This window comes from Muscardinus avellanarius (assembly GCF_963383645.1).
Source record: "Muscardinus avellanarius genome assembly, chromosome: 6".
Classification (NCBI taxonomy): Eukaryota; Metazoa; Chordata; class Mammalia; order Rodentia; family Gliridae; genus Muscardinus; species Muscardinus avellanarius.
In genome coordinates, this window is record NC_137791.1 from 119,893,888 (window position 1) to 119,913,603 (window position 19,716).

The following is a 19,716-nucleotide window of genomic DNA, read 5'->3' on the forward strand; positions in this document are numbered from 1 at the left end:
AAATCATACAACTGTTAGCCAAGTTCATCTATAGGAAAAAATGCTTGTGTACCTATTGTATAGAATGTAGTAAAGAGGAATAACTTCTTAAGCTTTGGCTTAAAAGACTCTTTAGTTACAGTTTGAGAATACTGTTGCTTATTTAGTATATTTTAAACTGAGTCAGTGCACACTGTTACTGGAATGTTGATGCTAACTAGCTACTCAGTCTCGGGACAAGTTACTTAAATAGTCTTTATTTTTGCTATTTGCTTGTCCCCACATATTTTTTTTCCTGAAACATTCTTTTTACAACTTATTTTCCTATTGCTGTCAAACAGGTAGCTAAAAAAGAACAACCATTGGGATATGATGTTGAATATTTTTGATTAGTCAGTAAATCTTTGGAGTTGTTAATTTGTAGTTAACTGGAGTCTTATTTTTAAGTGTGGTTTTTTAATTTATTCCAAAGTTATTTGGATATTTTGATGTTGAAGGAATATTTTCACAAAATGCACATTTAGTTTGAGTATTTTATTTGTTGGGCAGTGCTAGGTATAGTAATAAATAAGTGGTTCTGGTCCCCATGAAGCAATAAAAACATAGAAAATTTTAAATTGAGATTAGGAGTCTGAAACAGATTATTGGGGTATATATGAAAGAATAATTTGATGATTCAGATCAGTTATGGAAGAGTTATATTGGAATTTCACTCAGGGCCAGTGTTGAAGGTAATCCCCAGAACAAGGATTTTGGGATAGTTGGTGAGCGTTGTTAGGCAGGCAGAACATCAGGGTTTTTCAGCCTTTATTTTCCTGAAGGGAAAAAAAAGACAACTTTCTACTTGAGAATGTTCTGTAGTCTGTATATTCTTTTAAGTGTCTCATATTTGTATGAGTCAGCATTTTCGTGCCAGATCAATTTTAAGATGTAAAAGAACTAGTTTATGTACCTGAGTATAAATGATCAAAGTGGCCATCAATCTCCATCTCTTGTCAGAGTGAGATTACTTTTTAATTTGAGAAAATTAAAGGTGCAGTAGGGTCCTATATTTGTAACTACATTGTAGAATTCGAATCTTTAACATTTGTAACAGGGATAAATTATTCATGGAAAGCCATTTTTCTCTTTGTTAAAACTTGTTTTGGTGAAGGCAGGCTACAGTGAGTGTACATGATTGGTCTTTTGTTTCTAATTCACTTTGTGGGATCAGATTTATTTCACTTTTGGACTCTTACCAGGCCACAGACCCAATTTGTATAATGTTTATTAAACAAAAAATGTAGCTAATAGAGTATATGTTTGTTTGTTTTGCAAGACTATACCTTCCTGAGAAATTAATCTGGTATATAGTTAGAGAGTACCTGCAAGAAAACCAGGTAAAGGCTGGGCATGGTGGTGCATGCTTGTAATCCCAGCATTCGGGAGGCTGAGACAGGAGGATCTGGGTTCACGGCCATCCTCAGCTACTTAGTGTGAGGCCCTTTGCAACTCAGTGAGACCCTGTTTCAAAATAAAGACTAAAAAATAGGGCTGGGGGTGTGGGGCTCGACGGTAGAATGCCCTGTGTTCTATCACCCAGTAAGGCAGTATGGAACCCAGTAAAGGTAAAGACAAGAGGACATAGTTGAAATTTATAATTGAATGGCAGGGAGAAATGAGTCTTGATTTCAGTGATAAACTGCCCCTTATAATACAGGAGGGAGGTAAGTTTTGAACAAACCAGCCAAAGAAATTTAATCTCAAGAAGGTAAAGAATATAGGTAAGAAGATAAAATAGAATCCAAAAGTACTCAGTAAATACAAGCCTAACAAATTCTGCTACAGTAAGGAGATCAGTGATACAGAAGCTTAAAGGTTGACGCTGCAAGGATTATTAGGCATTGCCATAGCAGACTCTTTGGTGACCCTGGAAACAACAGACTGAAGCAGTAATTGCATAAAGACTACGTAGAAATTTGAGAGTGGAAACCTGACAAGGCACCCTCACATTTAAGAGATGAGAACTAAAACACAGTGGATTCCAGATGTCAGCTAGGAAACCTGAGTTACTTCCTAGCTTTGCCACCTAGTAGTGTAATCTTGGCTATCTTAATTAACCTCCACGTGCCTTACTGCTTTTTTGGAAGAGGGAGTTGGCAATAATTACCTTAGGGTTGTTCTGAAATACATATGTTGATTTATGTGCAAATCTTAAAGTAATTCCTGACACGCAGATTAAGCAGCAGCATTTCAGTCAGCAGAACTGACTCTTGTTGGTGCTGTTAGTGGTGGTAGATTTCCACCTTGAGAAATTACTGGATTTTATTAACCAGCTAATCCAACTAGAAAAGGGCTTATAAAAGCAATTTAATAAGTTCCCTTTAACACAATAATTGAATTGCAGTTGAGGAGGGTTAACTTGAATTAAACCTTGACATTATTTGTCACTGTGGAATGAATAAATCCAAATACTTTTAGGGCTGGAGATAAGTGAAAACAGGTGTGGTATACTTTAAAGACCAATTATAAACTAATTTATTGAACATCTGTTACGTGTACACTGTTCTGATCTGAGGGTAGTACTTAAGCTAGACAATTTATTTTTACTCTGGACTTTTAGAAAGAGATGTCCAGTATAATTTAGCTTGTTGCTATTATAAAACTATGTTTGGGTATTTGTTCTTAAGCATTTCAGCTAATCTGTGCATACTACAAATGAGGTTCAGTGTTTTCCTTTTTGCCTAGTTAGTCCTTTTAGAACATTAAAACTATAGATTCCAAGGTATTAAAAATACTGCAGTGACCATTTACACACACTACTGATTGTAACAAATATCAGTCTATACATAGTGTTACTGAGTGTTGGGGATTCACATTTCTACAGTATAGCATTGTTGCTATAAATATATCAGATTGAACTTGAGCCTGTACACATAATCAATAAAGGGGATGTTACATGTAGTGTTGAAATGCTGGACTAGTAGTTACTAGTATGAACTAGTAGTTACTGTAGTGTCCTATATGTTGAACACGGAAAGCTGTGATATAAATTGTTTTAAGTCATTAACATGAAACATACTTGTTCTTCCATAGAAATAAAATATCATTTAACAATTTGAGTTAATTTACCATGCCATATTGAGGGACCTATTCATAAAGCTATGAATACAGACATAGACATTAATTTTTGTTGTTGGGTTTTTTTTTTTGTTTTTTTTTTTGTTTGTTTTTTTTTTTTTTTTTGCATGTCTTGGGGATGGAACCCAGGGGCATTTGACCTCTGCGCTATGCCCCCTGTCCTATTTTTTATTCTTTATTTAGAAACAGGGTCTCACTAAGTTGCAGAGGGTTTCACTAAGTAACTGTTTTCATAAATTGCTCACGAGGATCAGGTTTATTTAAAGTTGTCTTTATATAACATTATATACATCCCAGTAAGCGTGTAATTCTTACAGGTTGAGGTAAAAATAAAGTGGACTTAGTTTCCTGTTAAAATCATTTTGAAATCAAATTCATCCTATCCTAAGTTGAGGCTTGTTAGTGCCAGAGTTCTGGATTCTGATACCGTTTCTGGTAAGTAAGATCTGTTTTAGTTTTGCCAGTCTTCTGTGCCTTACAGTCACAAAGTCAGAAAGTATTCTTTAGCTAAAGGCTTAAAAAGGGGTGGGGTGATAAGGGGTAAGGAAAACAAGTGACTAGCTGCAATTGGCCTTACATAACTGGGTTTTGTATCTATGGATTTAGCCAGTTACAGATTGAAAATATTAGAGAAAATATTTAGCATCTCGACTGAACATGCACATATTTTTCGATTCATTCCTTAAACAATGTAGCATAATTATATAACTTGCATTTAGGTATCAGTTATAAGTAATGTAAATGTCATTTTAAATTATACAGAAAGATTCATGTAATAGGCTATTTTACTTAAGAGACTTGTGCAAAGGCAGAATTTGTATGGGGGTGGTGGAACCTGGGTACTGAGGGATGATCACTTCTTTTGAATATAGTGTGTTTCAGAGGTGTTGATCCATTAGAATACTAGAGAAATTATACATAAACTTGTTTGTGTAGGGATGCTATTGTAGGCAAGCTTTTCCCACAATAGAAGCATTTATATTCAAGTTGATTAGTTTGTAATGTTTGGCCAACATCATTTTGTAAGTATCTTTTTTGGTTTTTGGTTTTGTTTTTTTTTGGGGGGGGGATTGAACCCAGGGACATTCTACTTCCCAGGTATATCTCCAGCTCTGTTATTTTATTTTGGAATAGAGTATCACTAAATTATCTCACACTTGAACTCAAACCTATATTTCTTTTTGTCTTAGCTTCCCAGTACTGGGATTATAGGTGTTTGCTAGCATACCTGGCTTAAAATGGAATTTTAGTTCTTAATGTGGAATCTAAACTTTTTCTCTATTCAAAATAATTGTTTTCAGAATTCTAGAATTTCAGATCCCTTCTAATCTCAAATTGCTTTGCATATTTGATGTATTTTTGGTGTATGGCTTTTTTCCCCACGTTTTTATAAAGCATACAACTTTGGGGACTATTTACAAGTTCTCTTTTCTATACTTGTAGGTTATTATTTCATGTCAAATGTAATTCCTTGACTTGGTGGAAACAGAAATGTACATATATTACTATCATTTTCTTCTCTTCTTCACTCCCGAGTTCCACTCCAGGCGACCTTCCTTTTATTTTAAACAAGGTCTTCATAGGTTGCTGAAAGTCTTGGTAAATTGCTGAGGCTGGCTCTGAACCAGAGATCCTCCTGTCTCAAACTTTCAAGTACTGGGACTTGAGCACTGTGTTACTACATCTAGCTTATAGTATGTTTTATAGGGGGAAAATTTATCCCAAGGAGTTGAGGTTAACAGGGTTGTCGGGCAGTCTTTTTTACTGCATACTTTCCAAGTGCCAGGCAGTTAGAGTACAAAGTGTTTTTAATGCATGGTTTTGTTTAAACATTTTCATGCTGTTATTTAAGTTTTACCAATGGAACATTAGCAAATTCGAACTATTTAAGGATTCGACATTAATAGGAAAACACTTAGCCAGGTTTGTCTTGAAAGGTCCTGTGCCCATGATCACTTCATTGGTTTCTCCTTCATACTCATATTTCATAGCTGTGTAAATTTCTGTATTTGCTAAGGTTTTCCTAGGACACAAGGAGAGTGTAACTCTAAATAGTGGCAGGCATTTGTAATACATAACCATGGAAGCATATTTCAAGAATTTCTTTGGATGATATGCAGTCAAGTTTTAGGTTCTTTGGATACAGTTGTGATTTATTTGCATATTTGCTTATGACAGAATAAAGCCTATATTTAGGCAAACAGATAAACAATGGTAATAGCACAAACTAAGATTTTCTGGACACATTTTTCTACTGTAGCATAAGATTTTCCCTTACCTTTTACCTTGGAAGTTCTAAAACAATATTACATTGTAGTCAAGTTTATTTGACTAATCCAATCTATTGATGGATACTCAGATTTGGAGTTTTTGTTATTAGAAACAGTCCCATGGCTCTTAGAACCATGTTTGCACATTTTTTCACACATTTACATATGTGAAGTGAATCCTCTCAAAATGAAATTGGTTGAGTCTAAGAGTGTGCTTGAATTTTATCAGCTTTTGCCAGATTGCCCTCCATGAAGATTTTATCTCTTCCCACCAATAAAGAATGAGTAGAGGAATGTCTGTTTCCTTGCCTTTGCTGACATGGCATTGTAAAACTTTAATCTTTGTCAATCTTGTGAGTGAAAGTGGAGTCTCCTTATGGTTTAAATTTGCATTTCTTTTGTATGAAATTGAGCATCTTTATGAGAAAGCATTAGCTATTTGTATATCTTTTTAAAATCAGACTGGCTATTCTCGTCTGTTCAGGAGGATTCCTACCTGGTTGACAGCAATTTATAAGGTGGCTATTTTTAAATGCATCTCAGTTTCAGAGAAATTTGACAAAGTGTGCAGTATTACACAGTTGATGAAATTTTGTACCTTTTTATAATCCTTTGCTCATCTTTCTAGGCTGGTTGGCCTGTTTCCTACTGACCTATAGGCACTTTTAACAAAACCAGCACTTTGGATATAAAGTTGGAATTTTTGGCTAGGTTGTCATTTATTTCTTGGTTTGAAGATATTCTGGGTAATGAAGAGAACTGCATTTTGATGCAGTTTTGAATTAATTTTTAAAAATGATGTCCAAGTTTTGTATCATATCCTGCCCGCAGTGGTTATTCCATATATTCTGTCGTGTTCTTATATTAAGCACCTTTGCTCAGCTTGGATATTTGGGGGACAGGGATGAGATTCATAAAATTAAAAGAGGATTCAGTGAACCTCTCTCAACATTTCCTTTGCTCCCTTTGCTGACTTGTACTTAACACTCATTAATGTTAGGAAAAAGTGTGTGTGTGTGTAGTTTGTAAAAACTTTTAATTTCCTTTTTTTTTTTTTGGTACTAGAGATTGAATTCAGGGTCATTCTATTAAGCTATACCTCTGTCTCTTTGTTTTTATTTTGAAACAGGGTCTTGATTGGCCTGAAACCTGTAATCCTCCTGTTTCTGTTTCACTTTTTAAGTTATATTACTATAGGCGTTTGGCTGTATTACAGATGTTCACCACTGCCCCCAGCATGGTTTTTGTTTTAGATATTTTTCACCTTTATGTGAATCCTCCTTAGCTTGTGATATTTGAAGGATGTAATATTTTTCTATGCTTTGTTTAGAATTGGTGAGTTGAATGGTATTGTCAGCTGGCTGGGATGAGAATTAGTTAGCTTGTGGTTACTCTTTTCTGCCTACTTGTCCCCTTTGCAAAAGTACTTGATACTAGGCAAGTGTGGTGGCACACGCTTGTTATCCCCACGCTTGGGAGGCAGAGACAGGAGGATCGTGCAGGTTCGAAGTCAGCCTTGCTGTCTTCCAAATAAAAGTATAAAAAATGATGTCTGGGAGTGTAGCCTGGAGGTAGAGGGGTTTCCAGGAACCCCAGTACCACCCCCCCCCCAAAAAAAAATGCTTGATAGTACTTAGTGCCTTGGGTTTTGTTTATTTTATTATTAAAGTTATGGTTAGAAATCTGAATTATTTCTGACTTCTCTCCAAGGATGCTATTGCTACATTAGACACCTACTTTCCTTAATCTGACTCTTGCTTACCTTGTTTTAATTAGATTAGCTCTTCCTAAACTTAAGACTTGTTAGAGCACAGAGTGGTACATAACCTTCAAACTTTGTGATTAAGGACATTGGGAGAAAAGCCCAAGTTTTGAATTTCAAATTAGTTCTCTGGGTGATAATGACTTAAGTGACTAGGTCACCTAGTAAAATATAGTTTGATTATCCTGTGCCATTATTGTTTACTAATCTATTCTTAAAACTTAAAGACTATGACTTGCCTTTTAGCCTGGATAAGTATTTCATTACTAGTTAAAAAGTTCATGTAGGTAAATTGAAAGGACTATGTTTTTTAGGAACACCAATACCTTGTTCTGCTTTTCTCGTGTTCTGTGTTCCTTCCTCCCTCCCTCTGCTTTTCTTTTGCAACAGGTTTCATAAATTGAGCAGTATAGAAATCATCAGGCCCTCCCCCTTTTTTTTTCATGTTTCAGTGGTTTAAAGTTAATGGGAATTTATGATCTCATAGTTCTAGTGACCAGAGGTTCAAAATCGGTGTATTGTCGGTGTTGGTTCCTTCTGAAGGTTCTGGAGAAAGATCCTTTCATGATTATCCTAGCGTCTGGTGGTGGTGTCCTTTTTATTCCTTGGCCAGCCTGTAATTATGACTTCAGTCTCAGCCTCCATCTTTCATGGCTTCTTTGTGTCTCAGATTCCCCTTTGTTTTCATGAGGAAAACTTTTGTTGGATTTAGGGAGCAACACAGATGCAGGATGTTCCTCAACTGAAGTTAAAGGACATCTGCAACAGTCTTGTTTTTTAATAAGATCATGTTCATGGGCACTGGAGATTAGGACCTGGGACGCATCTTCCACTACCTTTTTGTTCCTATATATGACATACAATTTATTCATTTTTCTGACTCCTTGAAGGAGAGTATACTAGTTTGGGAGGGACCCAAGATTAGAAATCAGTACAGTGTATTATCAAGTTTTAGCTGTTTAATGGGTTTTAAGACTGGAAAAGTTAACTGTTACTATTCAAGTGTTTTCACTGGAGAAGAAACACATTTGACTATAGTAAGAGGCCTAAGTTTTAAACTGTTGTTTTTTAAAAACTCTTGTATAGGCAGCAAACTTCACGTATTAAATGATAATGCCGAGATGTCTTCCTGTAGCATCTCATAGTTTAGATTACTGGTGGTGATCAAATTAATGTTGAGGAAGCATTAAGAGTTGTCTCTGGAATCTGAAAAACGGGCTTGAAGAGCCAGGCATGGTGGCACATGTTTGTAATCCCAGCATTTGGGAGCCTGAGACAGGAGGATAGGTTTGTATACAGCCTCAGCTACTTAGGTCCTTTGCAACTCAGCTGAGACTCTGTTTCAAAATAAAGAAGAAAAAGTAGGGCTGAGGGTGTTGCTCAGAGGTAGAATGCACCTGGGTTCCATCCCCAGTACTGCCGGAGGTGGGAGGTCGGGGGAGAAAACGGGGCTTGAGTTCAGTGACCATTTTACTCATTTCACTTAGTACATATAATAAATAAATTGGGATATATGTTACAATTGTAATTGGTGGCAGTTCAGTGGTTGCCATTGCCTATGAATGCTTGAATATGATCTGAACTCTACATATTGTCATGACAATTCAAATTAGCAGTGAGGATTGTTGGGACTACATATTGTTTGTTCATTAAAATGCCTTCGAAATACTATGCTAGGATTTCTTGTTGAAATGAAGTTATTGCGCATTTAGGAAGGTTGAGAGAAGAGTAGTAAGCTATAAATTTAATAATGTTGAAAGTGTAACTGATCCACTTTTTCTGTCCTGCAAAACCAAAATGAGTTCTGTTGAAGCTAAGAAAGTTGCCCACAAGTAGATTTATATTTTGTTACCGAGATAATATGCAAGAGGATTGCCTATCATGTCAGTAATACATCTGAAGACAGATACTGGTAAATTTCCTCAAATAGATTAAAAAAATTCCAATGCATCTAGAGGGCTATATTTATTGCCACTGATTCATGCACTGCTGGACTGTCCTTAAGGCATTGAGTCATCCTTTAATTGGTAATGTTTTTCTTTCGTGGTCTTACGTAAAATAATGTTGCAGGTGATGCAGTTGTTGATTTTTTTTTAAATAACACCAAAGTAGAAGAAACATAAATGGCAACAAAATGGATTTGTTTGCGTAAAGTTTTATTAAAATTTAGAATTGAGTTTAGGTGAAAGAGATTCACTTCTCTTGTGCACTGTCAATTTGCTCAAATCATTGCTCCAACAGATGGCATTAGCTAAAAATATCAAGTTGGTTCATGAACGATTAGGTTAGACTAATCATGAAAAGAGCCAAAAATGAAGTCATAAAAGTGGTTTCAGATTTTTTTATACTGCTTTCAAATTTGTAAATTAAAATCACAGGCTATTATTTACTGAATGAACTGTGACTTTGACATTTAAAAGCGTACTGTGTTTTCTTCTGGTGCCAAACTAAAGATAGTTTTGTATTACTGGCAGCAGTAGCCAGAGTAGAATGGACCAGAGATGACTGACCCATACATTGTTCTACAAACCACCCCTGATCTTCATGGTTTCTCTACTGTGATGGCTAGATGCCATGTTAACTTCATTTTCTTGAGCCATTTCTAACCTTGTTTTTCTTTATTAGAGTTCATTGCTCATTTTGATGTTATTTGCTCTTTATTTTTTAATTAGTATTTCCATAGTGCTGATGTTTCTGCTGATCAGTCCCAGAGCCTTTATAACTGAATTCTTCTATGCTACTGTAGAGCCTTTTCATTGTTTAAAGTTGGGGGACAAAATAAACACATGGTCTGTCTGCCCTTTGAACCAAGAGCCTATTAGATTACTAAGTTAAAAACTAAGACTGCTCTATTTTAAAATGTACATTGAGATATGGTACTGTTTCAGTGTTGTCATGTCACAGAGCAACTGAAAATAGTTCATTGGTTTCAGTTTGCAGGTTGACTATTAGTATGCTCAAAAATTTCTTTAAAGAAATTTGTTTACTTAAGTATTGAAATTGGCTTTGGCCTTTGATCATTATATTCCATAATCAGAAGTGTATCTTATTTAGTATATACTCTTAAGAAATTTATTGAAGCTTAATTTTATAGTTGATTATGAAACATTTATTTTGGGAAAAAGTTTTAATTCTGTTTAATGTCTTTATAGGTATATGACTGATGGGATGTTACTTCGTGAAGCTATGAATGATCCCCTCCTAGAACGTTACGGTGTGATCATTCTTGATGAGGCTCATGAAAGAACACTAGCTACCGATATTCTCATGGGTGTTCTGAAGGAAGTTGTAAGGCAGAGATCAGATTTAAAGGTAAGGTAATTTTCTTTACCCATTTAGTTCATTGTGTGTGCTTGCATAAAAGTGGGGGATATTTGCTGGTGACGTCTCAGCTATTTAAAAAATAACCAGTATAAGAAGCATCCAAGTACCAATGCTGTGTTTTATCTACTTTGCAATGCTTTGTAGCAATACATTTTTTACTATATTTCTCCTCTTTCTTTGTAATGTATTCTTACCACCCAACTCTTTTGTAGTGTTTAAGAGCATCTTTATTTTTGTGATTATGCTTCTTATCCTACTCTTCATTCAGTATAGAGACCACCTTTATTTAAGGATCAAATCTTTGTCCTTCAGATCAGTGTCCTTGTTCCAGCACAAACACACCCAGGACAGTTGGCTCCTAAAATACTCTCGCTTTCTATCTTGATGTTTTCTACTTTTCTGTATCACTTGCACTATTGATAACCTGTCAAGAGTTTAGGTAGAAACTTTACTTCAAGTAGGAATTAAGCCAGGCATTGTGGTGCATGCCTGTAATCTCAGAACTTGGGAGGCTGAGACAGGATCCCAGGTTCTAGGCCAGTCTCAGTAACTTAGACCTCATGTGAGTCCCTGTTTCAAAAAAAAAAAAAAAAAGGTATAGGGGATTAGCTCAGAGGTAAAATCTCCTTAAATTCAATCCCTGATACCAAAAAATGAGAAGTAGAAATTAATAACTCTAGGAAAAGTCTTATAAAGGAATCGAATCCTAGTAAATTTTAGTGGTTCATATAATACATGGGGGGCGGCTACACAATGATGTGGCCCTGTAGTTGACCAACCTTTTTGCTTTAACTTTGTACAATACCAGTGAAGATCCTTGCTTATTTTAGGAACTTATAAAACAGGTTGTACTCATTAAAAATGATTTGGAAGAAGGAAGAAAATTTACCTCTGGTACAGTGTAATTAATTATACATTTCCTTTTTCTTATCTGGAAAGTTGTTTTAATATCTTTTCACATAGGTAATCTTAAAAACTTTGGTTTGGTGTTGGTTCATGAAGATGGATTTAATTGTTTATTGCTTGGATATTTTTAAGTAATTTTGAATGTAAATTAACTTTGACCTCAGCCTTTGCTTGCATTTTAATAAGTTTGTTTAGATTTTTATAGGGTTTGTTATAGCTATGTGTATAGAACAGTAAATAAGTAAGAACCCATAAAGACAACCTGAATAATTTGCTGTTTTCTTTCAGGTCATAGTTATGAGTGCTACTCTAGATGCAGGAAAATTCCAGATATACTTTGATAATTGTCCTTTATTAACTATTCCTGGCCGTACACATCCTGTTGAGATCTTTTATACTCCAGAACCAGAGAGAGATTATCTGGAAGCAGCAATTCGAACAGTGATCCAGATACATATGTGTGAAGAGGAGGAGGGAGATCTTCTACTCTTCTTAACTGGTCAAGAGGTATAGCCATTATTTGCCTCATGGTTTAACCTTTGTTGTATTTCTAATATATAGCAACTTTTAAAACTCAACAACTTGGCATATATATGAAGGTATTTTTCAACCTGATGTAGCATATAAAGTATGTAGTAAGTCTTTTATCTACATACTCTTAAAAATACCTTTTTAAACCCACTCGTGCTTATGTTTAGTTAATTATTCTAAAATCATTAAGTGCTTTTAGTATTTCAAGATTTAGTTTTAGTATCTTCACTTTGGAGAGGCTCACGCTGTAAGTGGTATTTAACTGATACATAATTTTCCATCACAGCTGCTTTGAAATCAGGCAGTTCTCATCAGTTATTTAGCTTGTGAGTGAATTTGAGTGCCCATCGATAATCGGCACACTGGGATTTTGTTTTGTCTTTATTTGCACACTGAAGATTGAAATATGTTTTTGTTAGAATTTATCCTTGTTTTTAGCTGGATATGGTAGCACATGCCTGTAATCCCAGTCCTTAGGAGGCTGAGACAGAATTGCAGGCTGGAGGCCCGCCTCAACATTTTAGCAAGACCCTGTTTCAAAATAAAAAGGGCTGGAGGTGTATTTCAGAGGTAGAACCCCCTGGGTTCAATTCCTAGTGTGTACACCAAAAGGGGCGAGGGAACCTACCTCATTTTTAAGTTTAAATCATGGGTGTAGTATTTTGTGTTTTTCCAGTTAAGGTGTCTCTAAATATTTTGTGAAATTCTCCAGTGTGGCTAGATAAGTTGAGGATAAACTATTTGGATAAAACAGTTTTAGAGAATGTTTTATGCTGAAGGGTTTCTTAAAGCTTTTCTTTTGTTGTATTGGGCTTTGTGAATTTTCTAGAATATGCTCCTGAAGCTAATATACATGCAAATTACTTAGAAAACATGCAGATTCTGATTGAGTGAATCATTATAATCTACTTTTCTAAAAAGCATCCTGATAGTCCCTTCTTCTCTCCAGGTTGAGTGGTAGGGTTCTAGACCAGTGTAGTCCAGTAGAGTTTTTTGTAATGCTGGAAACATTCTGGTTTGTTTTCTTAACTATAGTAGCCATTAAGAAATGGGGTTTCTGGAGCTGGGCATGGTGGCTTGTAATCCCAGCATTTGGGAGGCTGAGACAGGAGGATCACAGTTTCACGGCCAGCCTCAACTACTCAGGATTGTTGTAACTCAGCGAGACTCTGTTTCAAAATCAATTAAAAAATTAGGGGTGGGGTGTAGCTCAGAGGTAGAGTGCTCCTTAGTTCCATTCCCAGTACCACAAAAAAATAGGGAAAAAAGTAATGGGGGTTTGAGCATTGAAAGGTGACAAGTGGAGGAGGGATTGATTTTTGAATTTTATAGAATACTAATTTAGGTTTAAATAACTGCATTGCTGACCCACCTCCCATTTTTGTGTTTGCATGGCCACCAATTAATAATTATTTTAACATTTTTAAATGGTGGTCTGTGGACAGAAGAATATGTAACTGAGATGGTATGTGAATGCAGGCAGAGCTTAACATGTTTGGGGACATTAGGGAGTAAACGCTTCGTCTCCTGTTCTGGAACTTTTTTTTTTTTTTATCAGGATTGGTGGATTGCCTGCTTGAGAGAGGAATTCTTTCAGACAAAGCAACTTCTTGTCTCTATTCTAAACTTGCTGACATACATGAAATTTGGGGATGAAATACAGGAATTGAGGGAAGAGAGTTCTTTAAAACAAAGCAAGTTCTTGTCTGTTTTAAACTTGCTGAGATACATAAAATTTAGAGATGAAATATAGGAATCTGCATCTTCAGATTATCACTTAGCTTGAGGATTGTCACTCCTTCCTAGAAGTATTTTAGCCTTTGATACATTGATGGCACCCTAAAAATATTGAGGGAAATTTGTTCTAGTCTGTCATGTAACTAAAGGTCTTCCGTGGACTGCCTCGCTGCACTGGAATGTAAACTTTTGTGTTCACATTCAACAAGGATGTTTATAATACTTTAGCACATGCCATTGAAGTTGAAAGCTGTAATTGTTAAATAAGTTTTGTCCTTGGTTTTCTTCTAGATTGTCCTTATGATTTGTAATTTGTTTCCTTTTAGCCATGGTTTTCTTTGTGTAGTGCAGGGTTTGTGTTTTGGGATGCCTTGTGTATCCTAGAGCATTTGTCATCCCTAGCCTCTACCCATCAGATTCAGTAGTACTTCCTTGGTTGTGAAAACCAAAGACATCTTCAGACATTGCCTAATGTCCTGTGGGGGTGGGAAGTGCAAAGTCATTCTCTGTGGAGAATTTAACTTGCTTTTTCAGAAATAAAGTGTGTTAGGAATTCAGTTTTCCAAACAGCCTCTTTTGGTACTGGTCATCCTTTTTTAGGTGTTTTGAATGGAAAGTTTCCGTATACTTTGTAAGGAAGAGTACCAAATTCTTTTTGATGGCATAACATTTATGCCATTTCACATTATCAACGTTATTGAGGTGTTTTGTCCTCTTGTGCCCATTCTCTATATTTTCTCATGTCTACAGAGTGCAAGTATTTTTTTCCTGAACTTATTAAAATAGTCATAATGTTCAGATAACCAAGCATATACATATTCTATTGGAAGTATCAGTTGGCCTCATATTGGCGACCTGAAAGGTTTTTCTCCGCGTCAACTTGGTGCAGTTTGTATACTGACAGTCCTAAGTTATATAGGTGCAAAAGAAGGAAATGTGATCTCATGAAACTTGAAAGTTTACTTTTAAGACATTATTATTTTGACCACTTAAGCAATAGCGTTTCTGTTGTCATCTGAGTTTAATTGTGAGGGAAGAAGTCCAGTTTAAGTTGGTGAAATATTTGAATTCTAGAAGGGCACTACACTATTTTATAAAGCCTTGGACCTAGAGCCGGGTGTGGTGGTGCATGCTTGTAATACCAGCATTTGAGAGGCTGAGACAGGAGGATTCCACTTTGAAAATAGCCTCAGCTACTACTTAGTGAAGCCCTTTGCAACTCATTGAGACTCAATTAAAAATAGGGCTGGTGGGTGTAGCTCAGAGGTAGAATGCCCCTGGGTTCCATCCCAGTACCACAAAAAAACAAAACTGGACTTACCATTAAAATTATGTTGCCAAGTAGAGATGCTTAGGGAAGCTACACTGCTGAATTAGGTAAGAGAATCATAATTGAAATGCCAGTTGTTTATTATAAGTGATTTTTCATTTAGTAAGCAACACATTCTTTTTTCTTTAATCTTGCTTAGTAAAATTCTTTGTCAACATGCATTAAGTTAGTTCATAGGTAAAGTCCAAATTAATTTACTTACATCTGTTGGTGCTTTTGGAAATGAAAGTCTTTCCTCAAACCAGAAACTCCTGAACTTGTCTTAATGAAATTTTCTGTCTTAATTCTCACTGTTGCATTCATCACTAATGACTGAGTAAATGACTGCTGATTGGAAAGAACCTTCCATTTATTTCTGTGTTTATGTTCTGATGAATGTAGATGGGTTTTGTGGCATTCTGAACAGAGAAGATTGACACCAGAAGTTACTGAAACTCAAAAGGAAAATTTTGAAACCATTTAGAATCTTGTTTATATAAAAACATAAGTGATAAGCACTTTTTTTCTTTGTAGTTTAGAGGATGTGTTTATATAACTCTTATCCTCATCAACTTTGTTTTAACCCATACATGCTTAACATTGAGAAGTCTAGTCCCATAGAAAGTTGGAATTATCATCTTAAGTAACTGCAATCTTAAAACAAATGTATGATTTGGGAATGTGTTTTTTAGTATATGAAATCTGGAACTTAGGTGCCTTTGACCACTTATTTTCCATTTTGTATTTGGTAAATTTATCAAATTATAGATAAATATTGGAAACCTGGTTTTGTATTTACATTCAAATTTTTAATCTTAATTTTGTAGAGATCTTAATTTTGTACTTGCATGCCAGCAGGGGGCATTCTCATCTAGAGCTTTTGAAAGCAACTTTTTTAAAAAAAAAAGTACTCCTTTTCTTTGTTAGTGTTTTTTTTATTATTATTTTGATAAATAGCATTTGTTTTCGATTTCTTTTGGAGCCTTGAGATTAAAAGGAAACAGTCCACACCAAATTTTGATAGGGATTTTCTAGTGGCAGTTTTTGAGTCAAATAATAGTTTTCTTAAGTAACAATAAGATTATGTTTAAAAGATTTTTTTTATTGTACCCACGAACTTTGTCTTCAACACAGAAAGCTGTACTTTTAGAATCATTTTAATGAAAATAGCTTTAGCTTAATATAAAATCAATTTACCTCAAAAACCCCCCCCCTTTGATTGGGACATTCAGAGGTATTTGTCCATTGTCCACTCTCCCCTCTGTTTTTAAATCCCATTGCTACCCCCATAGCTGCCATTCTTTTCTCCCTCTCAAAATTTTATGTTTCTTTAAAATTTTGATTTGAATGAAAACATTGCAGTAGTTTTCTGTGCTAGGGGAAATTTTGATGCTACTCTCTAGACATTTGGGTTAGCCTAGTTCTTAAATATCTATGTTGATATTGTAAAGGTGTTTGTTCTCATTAGGCACAATGAAGCAAATCTTCCATATAATTGCATTAGTGATACGTGACATTAAAGCCTAATTGGCTTATTTAAAATATCTAGCACATCAATTCCTGTTAGATTGTGAAAATTGAAAAGGTCATGAGTGTAGTTAAATATTCCTGGGTGAGAAATTTCAATTTTAGTACAATTTGTTGAGAATTAATTAGGAAATCTGACTCTTCAAGAAAATGGGTGTGGAATGCAAATAAGTTAGTTACATAGTCAGTTGAATACAGAAATTAGTTTTTAGGTGACTTTGGAAACCCCATTGAAATTTGCTAAATTGCTTTTGGTTACTAAATTGAAAAGAGGGTATTGATATTGCATACAGAAAATAATGCATAGAGGTGGAATTATGAAAACTCAGTTCTTAAAATGTTACAGTATTTTTTGTTTTTAGGCTCAAAACTTTTCTTTTGTAGGAAATTGATGAAGCCTGTAAAAGAATAAAGCGTGAGGTTGATGACTTGGGTCCTGAAGTTGGCGACATTAAGATCATTCCGTTGTACTCAACACTTCCACCCCAGCAGCAGCAACGCATTTTTGAACCTCCACCTCCAAAAAAACAGAATGGAGCAATTGGAAGAAAGGTAACATTAGAAATGTTTTATTTATTTGTGTTAATTCATTTATTTATCTAGTGGTAATAGGAATTGAACCAGGAGTGTTCTGACTCCCCCAACCCTTTATAACATTTAATATTAAAAGACTTGTGAGATAACCAAAATATGATTGGTTATAAATTAGTTTTGGGCAGTTGTGATTTGAATTGTATACAACAAAATAAGCTGCCTTAGATAAGTAGATTTTATAGAAGTGTAATGGCAGGGGCTTCTGCTTACTTTTGACCTAGGAGATGAAAGTACACAGCTTTCTTCCACATATGCCATTTCTCCTTGCAAATGGAAGATGGATTAGGGTGGAAGAGAAGGGGAAGGTTGCCAGCTGCCTGAGCACTTTCTAGGGTTTGTTAAAATCTTTTGTGCCTTTTACATTGCTTTCTGGACTTTTGGGAGCAAGACTTGATATTTTGAGTGATATCTTTAGTGTACAATTTTATTTTTTTATTTTTATTCTTTTTTTTTTGTGGGTCTGGGGGTGGAACCTCTGAGCTGGGCATTCAACCTCTGAGCTACCCCCCCACACACACACACACACTTTCTGCCCTATTTTTTTATTCTTTATTTTGAAGCAGGGTCTCACTAGTTGTAGAGGGCTTTACTAAGTAGCTGAGGCTGTCTGTGAATCGCTATCCTACCGTCTCAGCCTCCAGAATGCTGGGATTACAAGTGTGCCCCACCACGCCCAGCTCTTTAGTGTACAATTTTGAAGTTGATATATTGGCTGGAAAGAACTTGATGCCTAGGAACCTAGTTACTTTAATATAATGCATTGATGGAGGTTAAATACACACACATATATGCTATTTACTAAGCATTTCTATAGGACAGAGGAATTAATACATCCTCCATGTAGTAATTTCTTTTGAAATTATGTGCACATTTTTCATCTACATTTGTTTTTATTTTAAAAATGTGTTCGGTTTTCATTGTATGAAGTTGGGGTACAGAAAAATTTGCCACTTTTGTCCATTGTTTCATATTGAGCTGCTTTGACATGGATGGTTCCACACATTAACATTTTATGAGAGCTGTTGATTATTGGTACATTGAAAATTAATGTTCAGTTTGGTACCAGTTCAATATGGTACATTTTTTAGCCTCTAAAATTTAACTTATGGACTAGGTTTAAGTAATTTGTTTGGTGGTTTAGTTGATTGGTTGGTTTTTGTTTGTTTTTGCTTCTTTTACTTGGGTTGTAAATCTCAAGGATGGTGAAATTTTTTTCTTACGGAAAAGATTTGGTCAGCAGTGGCTGAGTGCTCAATTTGCGAGTCCATCTTAGGCTTTTAGCTCTAAGCCAAGGGCCACAGTGACACTTCCCCATCCATTGGTGGTGCTTCGTTGAGCAAATCTGAGAATTCTTGCTTACGAGTTTGAGAGGAGGAATGTTATCACCTTCCTGAGTGGTTTCAGGCAGAGTACGGGAGGATTTTTGCTGTTAGTACATCTTTCTCATAATGGGGAGAAACATACTCAGGACTAGCATGTGTAAGCACAAATTAAAGATTTTTGTACAGGGCTTGCTCATAGAAGAGGATCTCAACATCATGTCATGTGTTTTCTTTGTCGGCCAGGATGGCTGCCGGAATGAAAAGGACCATATCAGCTGATACACTGGGCTAGGTTGAATGTGCTTTGTCCAAGCACTGGGTAGCACGCCCAGTGGCTGGCGGGCCTATTTAGAGGTCCCCGGTAAAGAGGACTGGGGACCCTGGGGCCATAGAGAGAAGGGGTGAGAATATAGCACACATAGGTTATTTGGGGGAAAGTGAGTGGGTCCTGGAGAACACACATACAAAGTGCCATTTGACTGCTGGTTTTTTTTTTTTTCCTTTGTTTAAAGGCTACAGATTTTATAATATTCTTACATTTACATTTAGAATGTAAAAGGCAAAGGGCTAAGGCTCGATTCTGCTCGATTACTGGGCCAGTTACTAGAATGAAACTTTCCTGAATATTAGAAAATAATTATGAATATCATCACTAAATCTGATATTCATAATTGTTTTAAAATTACAAAGGAACATTTAGAGATATACTCTGCTTTCTTTAGTTTTGTTTGTATAAAACAACTTGACATCAAGTGTGGTTACCCCAGTACTTGGGAGGCTGAGGTAGGAGGGTTGCACAGGTTTGAAGCCAGCCTCAACTACTTAGGGTCTCAGCAACTTAGTGAGACCCTGTATCCAAATAAAATAGAAAATAGGTCTGGGAGTGTAGCCTGAAGGTAGAAAGCCCCTGGGTTCCATTCCCAGCACCACAAAAAAACAAACAACCCCCCCCCCATAAATTTGCTAAATTATTTTTTTCTAATACAAGGATAATAGCATAGAACTGCTATATAAATGTAAAGTATGGGCTACGTTAAACGTTAAAATTGATAAATGTTTGGCTACTTGATAAGTAGCATCTGTTTTATAAGTAGTTTATTGTTTTACTTTTATGTAGACTTCCAACATAGTACTATTTGTATGGTATTTCAAGTTTTAAACAGTGCAGTACATTATTTATATGAGGATGTTTTTTACCTGCTTTGATACTTTTTTAAGTGTATTCAGGTATTTGGTCTAGCATAAACTACAGTGGGGTTACAGTGACATTCAAGTTTATTCCTTGGTAAATTGTTTCTCCTTGGCCTCTTAACTAAGACTTAAAATTTTTTTTAT

At 35.6% G+C, this 19,716-nt stretch overlaps 1 protein-coding gene across 1 annotated transcript in view; it reads left to right on the forward strand.

Annotated features, from left to right (window-relative positions):
- DHX15 (DEAH-box helicase 15) overlaps positions 1–19,716 on the forward strand; it is a gene marked incomplete at both ends in the record, with an annotated part of 50,108 nt that overhangs the window by 15,540 nt on the left and 14,852 nt on the right. The window contains 3 exons of the mRNA XM_080697015.1: positions 10,284–10,443; positions 11,650–11,868; positions 16,850–17,017. Of these exons, the coding sequence (XP_080553141.1) occupies positions 10,284–10,443; positions 11,650–11,868; positions 16,850–17,017 (547 nt within the window). The remainder of the gene's footprint in view (positions 1–10,283; positions 10,444–11,649; positions 11,869–16,849; positions 17,018–19,716) is intronic.